The 15,544-nt window shown below is 33.4% G+C and overlaps 2 protein-coding genes across 2 annotated transcripts; one reads left to right on the top strand and one right to left on the bottom strand.

Moving 5' to 3' along the window:
- The first annotated feature begins 8,626 nt into the window (after window positions 1-8,626).
- On the top strand, window positions 8,627-11,709 carry LOC100244661 (zinc finger CCCH domain-containing protein 48). Its single transcript, XM_002264764.4, has 9 exons — window positions 8,627-8,688; window positions 9,080-9,630; window positions 9,720-9,905; window positions 10,012-10,113; window positions 10,368-10,514; window positions 10,828-10,947; window positions 11,028-11,087; window positions 11,239-11,336; window positions 11,452-11,709. Exons 2-9 carry the CDS (start codon window positions 9,082-9,084, stop codon window positions 11,597-11,599), a joined length of 1,410 nt encoding a protein of 469 aa, XP_002264800.1. The 5' UTR covers window positions 8,627-8,688; window positions 9,080-9,081; the 3' UTR covers window positions 11,600-11,709.
- Window positions 11,710-14,416: 2,707 nt separating this feature from the next.
- On the bottom strand, window positions 14,417-15,115 carry LOC132253418 (GEM-like protein 4). The gene is made up of 4 exons (XM_059735372.1): window positions 15,040-15,115; window positions 14,682-14,947; window positions 14,544-14,591; window positions 14,417-14,476 (listed from the first exon to the last, which is right to left on the bottom strand). Exons 1-4 carry the CDS (start codon window positions 15,113-15,115, stop codon window positions 14,417-14,419), a joined length of 450 nt encoding a protein of 149 aa, XP_059591355.1.
- Window positions 15,116-15,544: the final 429 nt, after the last annotated feature.

Here is a 15,544-nt window from a genome sequence, read left to right as displayed (position 1 = left end):
AAATTATTTCTTTAAATAATTTATAAATAATTTAAATTAATTAAAATAACATATAAAATTACATATTAATATACCAATAATTCAATTAAGAATATGAGATTAATCCATAAATAATAATATTTATAGATAGATATATCAAATATATTATCCAATAATATTTTTATTATATTAATAAATAAAGTTATATTTATTATTGTAATTTTAGAGATGTAGAATATCAATATTAATTTTTATTATAGATTTTGCCAAGTTTGAAAAACCTTTTCTAGTTTTCATTTTTTGTTTTCTAAAAACTAAAATTTGAAAATTCCTGTTTGGTTTTAAGCTTCCTTTAATGTAAAAAATAGTGAAAAAAATATAAGTAAAATTTTATATAATTTATATGTCATGATATATGTTGTTATAATGGATAATAATAAATGTACACCTTTTATTTCCCACTTTATTTGGTTTTATTTTTATTAATTTATGTAAATATTCGTTTGTATATATTTATTGAGTGTGTACATAATTGAATATCGAACAAATAAGAAATTTTGTTTAAATAAAAGGAATAATTCACTAAATATGTTTTAATAAAATAATAATTTTAAAATATTCTTCTTAATAAAAGAAATTTTTTTATTAATAAAAATTCATAAATATGCTTTTAGAAAAATCCAAATTTTTTTTTTAATAATAATTGTCCAAAAATTGTTTTGTAAATAAAGTTGTCCCAAAAATTAATTTTTAATTAAAAATTATTTTGCAAATAAAGCTATTATTATTATTATTATTATTTAATAATTTGTATAAATCACTTTTCTTAAATGAAAATAAATTGAAATACTTTTGTAAATAAAATTGTAAAAATTCATTAATTTTTTGTAAAAAAAGGTAAAAATAATTTTGTTGCCAAATTGAAATTTTGTAATAAATTCTTTTGACACAATAAGTGCAAATAACTTCTTTTGAAAATTAAATACAAATGAAATTGAATCAAATCACTTGAAGAAAATATTTTGTAAAGAAATAAATTGAAATCATTTTAAATAAAATCCTTTCAAAATTCTTGAAAACTAATTTTTTTCTAATATTTTTTTTTTAGTTCAATAAATCATGTTGCATAATTCTCTTATTATTTATTTTGTGTATTCTAATAATTAGATTTTATCATTATTTTTGTGTATATTGATTTTCACAATGACTTGTACATACTCATTTGCATGATTATTTTTCTTGGTATTCATAATTAATTAATTAATTGTCATAATTTTCTTAATTCGTTTAGTAGAGGTCGTACGTATACAGGTTTAGAGGGGTGATACAGCTCACCACTGTACCTTCTCAATAGGTAACCTGACCCTCAGATCCAAATTCTGTTTTTGCAAGCATGTCTTTTCCAAATAAAGAGTCATACAAAGTTTTCTTTCTTATTTTGTTTTCCTTTTTTTAAAAAAATAAAATAAGTGGCAACTCCAAGTTTTTTTTTGTAAACATCAAATTTCACAAATAAATGAAAAGCGAGTCTCGTTGTTCGAGTGGGAACATAAGTGAAAAACGCGGGTCCACAAAATGGTGATTCCACTGGGGAAGTTTAGAGGGTCAAACTTGAAGTCGGGTTGAGGGAAATATGGTGTTTGATTAGTCAATTGATGGATACCTTTTCTTTGTGTTTTTCTATGATTGAGTGTTCATAGCACATTGAAAGTTTGATGTGATGATTTCCTCTGCCTGACTGCCATATTCATTTAGGACATCAATATGCTAATGACATTGATTGATTCTCTTGATTGTCTTAGCATATTGATTCTACTCTTACCATGATTATCCTGCTCACTTTGACATGTATGTTCACATTGTTGTATATCTTGTTTGTCTTAGTGTTGACTCTCTTGTTTGTATATTATCTTGATCATCTTTAAGCATGTTATCCTTGTTGTATTCATCTTGATTATCATGTTCTTGTTTGGCTTGTGTGTGGACATGAGTGATATACTTGCGCTTTGCTTGATTGCTTGTTGTAGGACTACTCTTCTCCTGTGTGATTGCATGTTGCTTATCTGTGTGGGACACACATCTATCCCCTTACCTCCAACTCCCTAGTCTCAGTCGATTTTGTTTACCTTGATCTCATATTTGATATGAGACTTGTTACTTTGTTTGCTTTTCGACCGAGCTAGTGATTCAGAATAGGGTTTAGTGATGGGCTATATCTATGTTTGGAAGCATTTCGGAGGAGGTCAACACATTGATACTGATTAAAGTCCGATTTTTGAAGACTTGTTTAGCCTAAATCTAAATTTCAGGATATTTGTGTGATCAGTGTGTTTTCTTTCCACTTAGTTTGATAGGATTTTCGGATGCACCCACACCACTCACTGTGCACTTTAGTTGACTACTGAGTGTTGAGAGTTGTGAGAGCTTTCACCATAGGAAACCCCTTGTGATGTTGAAGTAGTACATGTGTGGAGGTGATGACCACCTTGCATGGAAGCGCCCCGTCTCTTCGGAGGCATGCAGAGGGTTGCGTACTACCGGAGGGTATGATCGCTTTCATTAAGACTCATTTAAAGTCCACTCTCTTTTTCTTTTTAGAGCTGCCTTGACCTTGTAGGTTGAGCCTTAGATCTTTTGATTAGGATTTCCTTTACTATGCGTGGGTGCATCTAAGAGCCTTCAAGGCTGCTTTAGTCACAACATGGCTCCAGTACTCCATTTTTTGGTTTTCAATCGAGAGTGCTTAGATATTGGTGAGAGTTTGAGTATCAATTGAACCACCCCTTGCTGTATGGTTTTGGTTTCTTCTTGTTGCTTGTTGAGTTTAGAACACTTTCTCCATAAGACTTTAGATAGTTTTATTTTCTTGAGTTGACACATTCTTTCGGTTTGTTGTCACTTTCTATTTGAGGTTTTAGGATATGCTCATTGATTATGCTCATATTTTTACATTCTTCACGTGTCATGGGCTTGGTACTTCATTCTTTGGTCGATTTGCCTATTTATATTTTCAACCCGATATTTTCATTACAGAAAGGTGAAAGACATGTTTTCACATTCACACCATTTTTTAGAGGTTCGCCTTTATCACCTTATCATTTTTTAAAATTTAATTTTCCGAAAACAATGAATACCCGAAACTATCATGCACATAGGAGAAACAAAACATGTATATGGAAATACCGGAATGGGAATAGATACATACCTAGGTGACGAGCCACAATGCGCTTATCAAAAAGTGAGGTTAGTGCACAATTAAAGAATAATTTCAAGCATGTCATAGAGCAGAATAAAATCGATCATGTATGGCAATTAAATCAAACAATCAATCAATCATAAGGAGATCACATATGTTGGGTTTTTCTTTCTTATTTTGTTTACCCTTTAAAAATAAAACAAAAATAAGTGGCGACTCCAAGTCATTCTTTTAATAAATAAAAATCAAAATTTCAAATTAAAATCGAGCTCGCCCTCGAGTGGGAAACGCATGAGCCGAAATGCGGGGTCCACACATTTTTCTTTATTGAGCTTGGGTTGAAAGTGAATAAGAGATATTTTGTTATAAATGGAATATCGATCTCATGACAATGTTGTTTTTCATGCCTCATTCATTTTCTAGATTATTGATATAAAAAATTTAGTCAAATTTGTAGTCATCTCAAAGTGGACACCTTTATGACCTTAGAGTTTCTGTTATTTATCAAGTTTTAGATTGACATCACAGGACCATATATCATATGATGTGTTGTACTTTTGACTTGAGACATCTATTCATTTGCACATTGTGGTCATGAGGTTTGCCTATCATGGAGGATATTGAACTTATTAGCCTAGAATCGGAGATTTGACCTAGGGAGTTTGAGACTATGACTCATCTTCTTATTATCGGAGCAGTACCTTACTCACTTCCACACCTGGACTTTGCTTCGGCCTGCATCTATCTATTGTGAGTTTTACACAACATCACCCTTGACACCATTACATGACATTTCCATCACCAGTTGTTCTAGCTTTGCATATCATTTCTTTGATCGGACTAGGTAGAGTGTGAGGAGTTTGAGCCTAGGGTTGATCTTGCATGGTGAGGGATGACTTATGATCTTTGGGTGGCTAACGATGTGAGGATTGGTCGATTACCTAATGGGATTATCACTTATTCTACCATGAGTATACAGATTGATCTTACATGATGAGAGTTGACTTGTGATGAGCGGTTGTGCCTGATGAGATCGTCATTTACTTTGCTTTGAGAGAATTACCTTTGAGATTATTATGAAGCATTGAGAGTATGGTTTGGCGCACAATTCCAGAGGGTTGGTGTGATTATATTACATAGACATTGATCTTCAGTATCGGTTATTTGAGGGTTTGAGAGCACAATGTTTGAGACCGTGGTTGTAGGATGGGTGACCTTCATTTTGGTTAGCTCACACCCTATTCCTTTATTGACATCTGGACCGTTGATAGCCCTTTGAGCCTCGTATGACCATCATAACATTTTCTTTCTTATAGCCTTACTCACCTTTTACACTGTGATAGGGGCCCTTTGGTGTATATATGCTTTATTCGGGAGTCTCATGAGCCATGGACTTATTGACTCATATTTTTCATTATTTTTTTGTTGTCCTACCATCATTTTTCATCATACCTTATTGTTTATATCCTTTGTCTTTGTCATTGCATTTTTTTCTATGTCATGAGTGATGATCTTTCACATTTCAATGCATAGAGAACGGTCATGTTCCCTTCCATTCCTATCTCATGGACATTGGCTCAAAGATCCTTAGTTGAGAAAATCATTTTTTCGGAGAGAGTTTGTATATGTCATTGCTTGAGAGTGTATCCATTTCATTAAGTATTCTCAGAGGAGCTCATTTATTAATATTCAGAGTATGCACAAGTATAAAACAAAAAAAACAAAAAAACAAAAAAAAAACAAAAATAAATGAAAATAAAATAAAATTAAGCACATGTATTTATGTATGTATATAGTATTCTTCTCCATTGAATGTAGATATTGGTCATTGATAGCTATTCTTTTGAGTCAATTGCTTATGAGAGTTTGTATGTGGGCTTTCAAAGGCCCACATTTCCTTATACCTATCTTTTTATGGATCTTATGTGTGAGAAACGGATGACCTTTTCCTAGGGACTTAGAATTATTGTCTCCTCCATCAATCTATACGTTAATGATTTGACTGTTCTTCATGTCTTGATTTGAGTAGATTAGTGTTCATTCATTTTTCTTCGATCTATTTGTTCTTTTCATGGTATTTCATTTGTCTTGCTACATTGTTCTCTGTTCATATCGATTTACATTCCGTGTTCGATATTTTCCACACATCATTCTTATGCATTCCATCAATAATTCAATATTTTTCCTTTCTTCTTTTTCATCATTGATATATTCATTTTGGATTCTTTCTTCCTTCTCGATATATTCATATCGGACGTCCTTAGATCCATGGTTTATGAGACTCTCTACACATATCATATTTTATACACGAGAGTATGGGGTTTTGATCATTGGGTATTTGAGCTTAGTTTCCCTTCATTTCTTCACCTTGTTACCCTAGCCTACATTACGTCCCAAGTTTGAAGACCACCCTGAGGCCATGACATCATGTATTGTGTTTGATAGCTCTCACATGGGCGATATTTGAGATTGGTTGAAGAGCATTTTGATTGTGATGAACCAGGAGTTATGGTATGACCTTACATTGGGGCATAATCACCTTAGAGATTTTTTATCGGGTATGTAGCCATTTCGGTCGATACATCACATTGGGGTGCACACCTTTCTTGATTGAAGGTTGATTTTGAGATGACCATTACACAAGGGCATACTTCTCTCAATTGATGATGGATTCTTAGGACATAGTCGTTCCTAGGAGGTGATCAGATTCCTCTTTACATTAGAGCATGAAAATTAGGAGTCCATGGGTCGTGTTGAGATGTTTTCATTTTTAGCGGTGTGATGAGTTGAGATTGATTGATTTGTTGACATATACTAGGGCATGGTCCATTTCGACAATTATTGATTTGGATACACTACTTTATACTGGGGCATACTCTTCTTATCGGTGGTGGATATTTGGGATGATGTGATATACACTAAGACATATCCATCTTTTGGAGAGTGATCAGATTCATTCATTATGTTGGAACATCTGATGTGTAATATTGAAAATCATTTCATACTGGGGCATACCTTTCTTATTGGTAGTGGATATATAGGATGATGTGATATACACTAGGGCATACCCATCTTTTCGTGAGTGGTCATATTCATTCATTATGTTGGAGCATCTGATGTGTTATATTAAGATCTTTGGATCATTTCATGTTATCATAATTTCATATTGGGGCATAACCACCTTGTTCAATGCGTTGACATTGAGGTATAGCCATTCGATGGAGGATTTTGATGGATCATAAGATGTATACTTGATTGCCTTAATATATGTTTGATCGTTTGATTTGTCCTTATTAAAACAAATGTTGTGTGCTATATTTCTATACTAATTTTGATGTTTTATGATAACGCTTGAGAAGTAGTCCAGGTATGCACCCTAAATTTCTTTTATGATCATGATTTGACTTTTCTTGTTTAGCATGCTATCTTTTGAAATCACCTCAGTCTACCTAGGTACCCTCAATCAATCAATTAATTGACACATTTCCCTCAACTTAGTCAGTAGAGACCTTTATAAGGCTTAAAGGGGTGCTACCTTTTAGAGGCACCTTCCCAATAGGTAACTTGATCCCCAGACCTAGACTCGGGTTTTTCAAAAACACACTTTTCCAAAAACTATGGAGTCACTTTTTTTTAGGGTTTTCTTTTTTATTTTATTTTCCCTTTAAAAAATAAAATAAAATAAGTGGTGACTTCGACTTTTCCAAAAACAATTTTTTTCACAAATAAAAACGAGTCTAATTGATCGAGTGGGATCGCACGTGAGAAATGCGGGTCCACAACAAGTAAAAATAATTTTGTTGCCAAATTGAAATTTTGTAATAAATTATTTTGATACAATGAGTCTAAAGAACTTCTTTTGAAAATTAAATACAAATGAAATTGAATCAAATCACTTGAAAAAAATATTTTATAAATAAGTAAATTGAAATCATTAATTCAAAATCATTTTTAATAAAATCCTTTCAAAATTTTTGAAAACTTATTTTTTTAATATCTTATTTTTATTTAGTTCAATAAATCATTTTGCATAATTCTCTTATCATTTATTTTGTATATTCTTATAATTAGATTTTATCATTATTTTTGTGTATATTGATTTTCACCATGACTTGTACATACTCGTTTGCATGATTATTTTTCTTGGTATTCATAATTAATTAATTAATTGTCACAATTTCCTTAATTCGTTTAGTCGTACGTTTGCGAGCTTAAAGGGGTGCTACAACTCACCACCATACTTTCCCAATAGGTAACCTGACCCCCAGATCCAGATTTTGTTTTTACAGACATGTCTTTTCCAAATAAGGAGTCATATAGGGTTTTCTTTTTTCATTTTGTTTTCCCTTTTAAAAAAAATTAAAATAAGTAGCGACTCCAAGTCTTTTTCTAAAAATCAAATTTTCACAAATAACTGAAAAGCAAATCTCGTCATTCGAGTGGGGACACACGTGAAAAACGTGGGTCTACACTTATATTTTAATTTGACATGACAAAAAATTACAAACAATATCATATTTAAAAACAAATAAATATAATGACATAATAAAAGATAATAAATTATTTTAACTATTTTATTTGAGATAATAAGACGTTTAATCATTAAAATAATGTAAATTAATGCACTTAATGTTAGGATTGAAACACCCTAATCCTATTTTCCAAAATTGATAATAAATCAATGCTAACAATTAAAGCACACCAACACACAAGATTTCTAGCGGTTCACTCTCAATGTGAGATTATGACTATTTATAATTATTATAGATTTTCACTATAATGAAAAGAGGGTACAGACTCTCAAAATGTTTCACCCTTTTGTTTTTCTCTTCGCGTTTTAGATGTCTTTTATATATGTATATATATATATATATATATATATATATATATACATATCTTAACACCTAATACATTTTTTGATTTCTTTGATTCAATATTAATTTTTAATAAATTAATAAAAAATTAGTGAGGGTTGAGAATATATATATATATATATATATATTATTTAATTTATGTAAATATTAATAATTATTTATAAATTTATTATAAAAATGATTAAAATATATTTTTAATAAATATATTTAATTAATAAAATTTTGATGTGAATGTTCTCATTAGAGAAAAAAAACTATTACTACATAAAATATATGAATTTATAAACCATTAAAATATATTGATTTTTCAAGAAAATTTACTAGTAATGAAAAATTATAAACCATTTTTTTTGTTATTTTCCTACTGATTCCTAATCTTTCTTTTCAATTTTTTTTTTTTTTTGTAATTTTTTATTTACTTAACGCGGCGCGGCGGCGCCTAACGGGCAGATCAAGTCAGGTGAAGAGTACGCGTCCGTTTAACGGAAATTCAAATTTTAAACATTCCCGCGCTTACTTGCGCCTATAAATAGAAAGAAAAGAGCTAAAGAACAAACAGCAAGCTCTTAGATAACTTTTGCGTAGTTCTCTCTGAAGACCGCCTTCTTCTCTTGTTTTCTTCTTCTTCTTCTTCTTCAGGTTTGCTTCTTTCTTTATATTTTGGGTTTTTACTTGAGGGTTTTGATTCATATCGAAGATGGGTTGGTGGATGTATTTGGTATTTTGAATTGAGAATCGGAGATTTAAAGATTCTGATAGATATGGGTTTTGGATTGAAGTTTTTAAGAATTGGAAAGTTAAGGGTTTGATGGATGTGAAGAGATGAAATTATTTTATTTTAATTGATGTTTAGCAGCTATTCGTGGTGGATTTCTGAGTGTTCTAAATTGAGGATCATGGTGGATTTCTGAGGGTTTTTAATTGAAGATCATAGATTTAAGGGTTTTCTCGATGTTGATGTTAGGATTTTGAAGGAATTTTTTGGTGCAGCAAACTTATATGTTCTACCTATGTATTTTTTGTGATATAGCCATGGACATCAAGCCATCAAGATTGATTGGAGACAAAAATGAAAGGGAAAGAAGACATGTGAACAACATGGTTTGTTCCTATTGGCTCCGTGGGAGGTGCAACAGAAACCCTTGTAGGTTCCTGCACCAAGAATTGCCCCAAAACACCCACTATCAAATTTCAAATCAGTTCGGCAAAAACTGCTGGCAGAGGAACCCCGACTCTGATTCGAAGAGTGCATCAAGTTTAACGAGTCTGGATAGGTCATCAGGTTCAACAACTCCGAAGTGTTCATCAGCTTCAAATCAATCCCATAGAAACAACAGGGAGAGGTCTCTCTATTCTGACCAGAAGGGTGAATGGGACTCAACTAATCTAAGGTGTTCATCAAGTTCAACAAGAGCAGGAAGTAGCTCTGGAAATGGAATTACACAGAAAGTAATTGGAGAAAGGGTCTGCAAGTACTGGCTACATGGAAATTGTGTGGAGGCAGATAAGTGCCAGTATCTCCATTCATGGTTTAAGGGCCATGGGGTTTTCAAGTTGGCAGAGCTTAATGGGCACATCATGGTACTTGGTGCAGTAATTAAGATGATGCTTTTGTTAATTGGTTAAATTGTACAACATCTTATCCATGAGAATTTTTTTTCTTTGTTCAGGCCATCTCTGGAATTGTGCTTCCTTCTGGCTCAAAGAAGCTCTATACTGCCAGTAGGGATGGGTATATACGGGTTTGGGACTGCCATACTGGTCAATGTGATGGTGTGGTCAATCTTGGAGGGGAAATTGGGTCCTTAATCAGTGCAGGCCCTTGGGTATTTGCTGGAATAAAAGATGTTGTTAAGGTAAGATTGAAACACATCTTATTCCTTTTCTCTTCAATTTGTTTGTTCAATTCAGTTTAATAAGAATTTGATGTATGGGATCGTATCTGTGCTGGTACTGTTTCAGGCATGGAATATTGAGTCTTGTGCTAATCTCTCTCTTGACGGACCAGTTGGGCAAATTTATGCTATGGTGGTGAATAATGATATTCTATTTGCGGGGGCACAGGTAAATTTCTTGATAGTTTTAACTTTCTGTGTCCTTCTCTTAGGAATGGTAATGATTTGGTATATTATATGACCCCTTAAAACGACTAATGGAGTCCAACTTCCCATTCTGCTTTACAACCTGAAAATAGCAGTGTGAAAGAACTTGCACATTTGAGTCCGACCCTTCTTTTTTTTTTTTTACTCTTTTTCTATTTCAAAATATTGGGGTCACACTCCAAAGTTATTTCTTATTTTTTATTTTTGTTGTTACAGAATGGCACTATACATGCATGGAAAGCCAATAAGGAAACCAATGCTTTTGAGCCAGCTACAACATTGGAAGGCCACAATGGTGCTGTGGTTTCCCTCACAGTAGGTGGTGGGAGACTTTATTCTGGTTCCATGGACAATACAATAAGAGTAGGTTTAATTAAGCTCTTTTATATGCTATTATATCATTTTTCCATGCAGAGTGGTTTGGAAATATGTCAGCTTGAGTTTTTACATTAAGGGTGTTTGTTTTATCATTTCCTATAATGTGAAAACTGCAAAATAGTCAAATCTTTCATATGCTATTATATCATTTCCTATAATATTAAGGTGTTTTTTTTTTTTTATCATTTTCCAATTTGATTGAGCAACTTCGGCAGAAATAAGCTTGTTAATTCAAAAGCTTCTATTATGGGATCTTGATGAAATGTGTATATATGAGTGATTATCATATTCCTTTCAGGTGTGGGATCTTGATACATTACAATGTATTCATACACTGAAGGAGCATGCATCAGTTGTGATGTCTCTTGTTTGTTGGGGTCCCTATTTAATATCATGTTCATTGGACCAAACAATTAAGGTCGGCTTCATTTCTTACATTTATTATATTCACCATGGATATCAGACTTGATGTCTGTTCTGATTCTTGTTTTGGTGCAGGTTTGGTTTGCTATTGAAGCTGGCAACCTGGAAGTGACTTACACACACAATGAAGAACATGTAGGTTATTGTCATTCAGTTCTTTTTATATCTTAATTTATGAACTGTGGATTTTGGTTTGCTTCTAGGAACCCTTTTATCAAGGGAATGGTGGGTGGTAATGCTGATATATTTCTGTCATAATGCTGTTATACTCTGCTTCTTGTTACAGGGTGTGCTATCTCTTTTTGGTATGAACAATTTGGAAGGGAAACCAATATTGTTGTGCTCTTGCAATGACAATTCTGTGCGGCTTTATGAATTACCATCGTGAGTATAACCATTACTTTCTAGGTTTTATTTCCCTTATTAATTCCATTATTCTTGGTAAACAGAACATTCTTCCCTGTTTCTTGGTTGACTAATTTTATTTGTTGTGGCATAGATTCACTGAGAAGGGCAGGATATTTGCAAAAGAAGAAGTCCGAGAGATTCAGATAGGGCCAGGGGGACTTGTTTTCACTGGGGATGGAACTGGACAAGTTGATGTTTGGAAATGGCAGGCAGAGCCAACTTCATTGACATCTGAATGATGGAAGGCAGTTGTTATCTCCAGAAAGCTATTCTCTGATTCTGGTTTGTCAATATGATCATTCACACACAGAATTCTCTTTGTTGTAATCTTACAAACTGTAAATTTGTAATCTCCACTCATTCAATGAAAATTCATTTTGTATTATTAGTATTGTCATTGCCAACTCTTTGTTTCGAGGGTTAGTTCATTTACCATTGCTCCTAAGTCGTGCCCAGAAACTGGCATTTTAGCCTTTTGGGAAGATTCAGCTTTTGAACAAGCACCTCTATTACTTGTTTTCTTTAGTCTGACTCAGAACATGTGAAAATGCATCTTTTTGAGCTCGCATTTCATCTTCCTGATGCCAGACCTCTTTTAATTCTATATGAAAAAGGGGAATTGAGAAGACATTAGATCAGCTAAATTACAAGCTGAAAGATAAGATATTTTAATGGTTTCACTGAGGAAGATTGAAAATAACTACCAAACTAGACAACCATTTTGTTCTAAATCAGATCCTATGAATTTTGACACAGAAAAGAGAGTTGGATTGTCTAGGCTGGAACTATGAGAGAACCCCACCAAATAATAGCGGCTACTTTTTTGGAAGGCATGCCATGTTAGCTGCTGGAAGGGCAGATTCACTTTTATTGGGGACTTGCCATTTCTGTAGAAGCAAATAGAAAGGAAACTCCCACTGCATAACAAGAGCCAGCTCATCTAAGTTCACTCACCAACTTGGAAAGCATATAAATCTAGTTCTAAGTTCGATAGCCAAGCAAGTCATGCTTCTGTATTTCCATCAGTAGGCCTGAAGAGTAGACACACATAGAAATATTTTACATTCATTATAAGTTTATAACACCAATTACCGACAAAAGGCTTTCCATAAAATACAGAGGAAGATGCACAACAGCTTATGACATTCAAGTGCCTTAAGATATAATCAAAATATAACATAAGAGCAACTTTCTTTTTTCATCTACAGTTTTTCCAACTGCAAGGTTCTCATAAACACAATTGAAAAACAATTCATTGTTCTTAAGCTAGCAACATTCTTCAGTCAAGTCCTCAGTCAGCATGCCATACCGGCTTAACACTCCCCAATCAATGCCATGAATATCTTAAATGCCCTGGACTGGACTCCACAGAGCGATAACAGACTGATGGCTTGTATTTAGATTGTCATACAACAACTTTCCCATCTCTTCATGCACTGGTAGCAATAACCAGCACACCCTGATTGACGCTTAACAACCTGTACTGGTTGGTCAAGTCATATGCTTTACGCCTCACTAAGAGAAATGCCACTACCTCAAGTAGATGAACCTGGAGTTGATGTCAATATTTTGATTCCCAGGAAATGAGATGTCCTCCAATTTCTGTTTCACGGGACAACTGACATACTTGGAATCAGATGTCAAGATTAACCATGTTGTTCAATATTCAACATTGGAATTGCTATTTGAGTTTCCCAAAAGCAATTAGCAGGGTGGGTAATCACAATGGTCATCAATATCTCTGCCCAGAAGAAAGACAATGAATTCATGCTATTGAGATTGAGAATAATGACTAATCAACCTTGGATTATTTGACTTAACGATCTTGCACTATAATTGAGAATCTAGCAGAGTTAGAGCAATTGCACATGAAGGGGATTGTTAGAGCATTATATTCATTGTAGGCTCAAATTCTAATATTTTAATAACCTTTTAGGAAAATTGGGAACTTAACAAAAGTCGTAGAATTTTCAAATATAATAATGTATTGGATTTTGGCAGCTCAATGTATCTTTTTTCAATGAAATTATAATTTAATACACTTAGTTTGTTCATAAAAATTTATGTATGAAACTATAGTTCAATATGCTTACTGATATCCTACATCGAATAAGAGAAGTTTATGACACAATATATGTAGTGAACTCTTCTTAACCATGTCAATACGTTTTAAAGTTGTGAGAACTTATTAGGTCCAAAATAGACAATATCTACATAAGAGGAAGCAGATCATTACACTTACTATATTCATGACAGTAGAGAGCTGACTACAATGATAATGTAGTTTACTTGACATAGAACAACTAGCTAGTTGAGAATGCTCTAAAAGGACATGCAGGAGCTAGCTAAAGCAAAGGTTCCCTCATCATGAGATAACTAGTCCGTTTTGATTCACCAGAGGCTGCCTCACTCAAGATCTTCTGATGGAAGAGAGTGATCTTAATTTTCCTACCAAAAACTTCCCAGATAATGCTTAAAGGTGCCATAATCTACAACTCAAGCTAGACAGAAAGCAAAAGGCATCACTGTCAGTAAAATACCAAGCCTTTACTATCTCCAATGGTTTGGGCAGTTCTGTTTTGTAACCTTTCATTTCACAATGTCACTATCAGCATTCAACAAATGACTGCAAACCTTATGGTCTTAACTCTTTACATAAAAGTCACTTTGAGGTTGGATATCGCTTCATTCAATTCCTGCAACTCAACAAATCCAGTTGAGAATCTGTTTCCCTAGGGTATACATCTTCGTAGTACGTTTGATTAGGATCAATGGAATATGTCATATGCACATAGTACAAGAGACTTGACTATGCCATAGCTCATTTGACTTGGAGCAATGGAATGTGTCATATGGCATAGCTACTCAAGTACAAGCACAATTATCACTTTGGAAGAACTTGTTCTGTGCACAAGTAGAATATAAGTGGTTGAAGAATTGGAGATCAATTTCTCATTAACAAAAAAATTTGTACAAAGCCTTTGACTGTGCAAAGCTTTATCAAGTTCATGTAAATACATTTGTTGAAGCGGGAAGGAGGAAACTTATGACTTGAATCAGTTCTGGAGTGGATTCTGCACTTGAGAGATTGCCTCTCGAAGATAGCTGAAAGCTTTCTGGTAATTCAAGAATCTCATAAACCAGAAGTCAAAGTTATCCACAGTAACAATTTCCATGTACTACATTCTCGCTTTGGTTGGCTCTTTTTATCTTTCTTAGTGGGATAGAGACCTGCACAAAAGAAAATGAATTTACTTAGATGTCCAAACATCATGGAAAGAGAGATGGGTTTACATAGAAAGAGTCATGTGAGTAACCCACCTTGTAATAGATTCTAACCAATTCACCATTTGGACAAGAAAATTTGATTGATCTTTCACTGAAAAAGGCAACCCTTTGAGTAGAGATAAAGAGGAGGCCTGCTATAGGGCCTGCTGTTGTCCATAAATAGCATTGGGAAGCCTTCAATAGTTTCTCTCCTTCTCTAACACCAAAAATTTGGTCGAAAACTCTCTTCACTCCCCCAAGTTGAAGAATCCTAGCCCCCAAGCTCAACTTTCCCTTCACAATTTCAGAGAACTTAGGCCCTAATCTCATTGCAGTTTCACAAACAAAATTGTTAAAATCAGAATGACTCTTAATCTTAACTGTAGCAAAATACAAACAGTTACCAACTTACCATGCTCTCGAACTCCGTCCACAAAATTGTCTGATTTCTTCCTATTTTTGTTCATCCTATAATTGGTTGAATCCATTTTTTCTGCACTTTCAAGACAACCCCATTAGTACAAAAAATTCCCTTTTGAAGTCTTCTATAACTAAAACAACTGACAAGAAAAGTGAAGAGAGAGAGAGAGTTTTACTTGGGATGATTGCCCTAGAGTCATTTGATAATCCTAAATCACAGTGAGAACTTGTGAAGTTTGGAGAATCTAGAACAAAGGGGGTCCAGGAAAATTGGTGCCAGTAAAATAATAAATAATAGTAAAGAAAGAAATCATCAAAATTTTGGTCTTGTTCCTCAGGTGGTCTCTTGTTTGAGGGGAGAAGCATAAATCAGATCCTATGAATTTTGACAAAAAAATGAGACATAAGATTGGTAAGACTGGAACAAAGACAGAACCAAATAATAATGGCTACTTTTTTGGAAGGCATGACATGTTAGCTGTTGGAAGGGAAGATTC

The sequence above is a fragment of the Vitis vinifera genome, chromosome 3 (genome assembly GCF_030704535.1).
Source record: "Vitis vinifera cultivar Pinot Noir 40024 chromosome 3, ASM3070453v1".
Lineage (NCBI taxonomy): Eukaryota > Viridiplantae > Streptophyta > Magnoliopsida > Vitales > Vitaceae > Vitis > Vitis vinifera.
The sequence above is the reverse complement of the archived record's forward strand: the minus strand, read 5'-3'. Positions and strand labels throughout refer to the sequence as shown.

Bases quoted from the DNA above. Each gene is read 5' to 3' on its own strand.
- LOC132253418 (XM_059735372.1), bottom strand. From the start codon at position 15,115: ATGGATTCAACCAATTATAGGATGAACAAAAATAGGAAGAAATCAGAC. The intron at 14,948-15,039 runs GTAAGTTGGTAA...CAATGAGATTAG, and splicing joins GGACGGAGTTCGAGAGCATG to GGCCTAAGTTCTCTGAAATT. The intron at 14,477-14,543 runs GTAGTACATGGA...TTGAATTACCAG, and splicing joins GAGCCAACCAAAGCGAGAAT to AAAGCTTTCAGCTATCTTCG.
- LOC100244661 (XM_002264764.4), top strand. From the start codon at position 9,082: ATGGACATCAAGCCATCAAGATTGATTGGAGACAAAAATGAAAGGGAA. The intron at 9,631-9,719 runs GTACTTGGTGCA...TTCTTTGTTCAG, and splicing joins AGCTTAATGGGCACATCATG to GCCATCTCTGGAATTGTGCT. The intron at 10,948-11,027 runs GTCGGCTTCATT...GTTTTGGTGCAG, and splicing joins CATTGGACCAAACAATTAAG to GTTTGGTTTGCTATTGAAGC.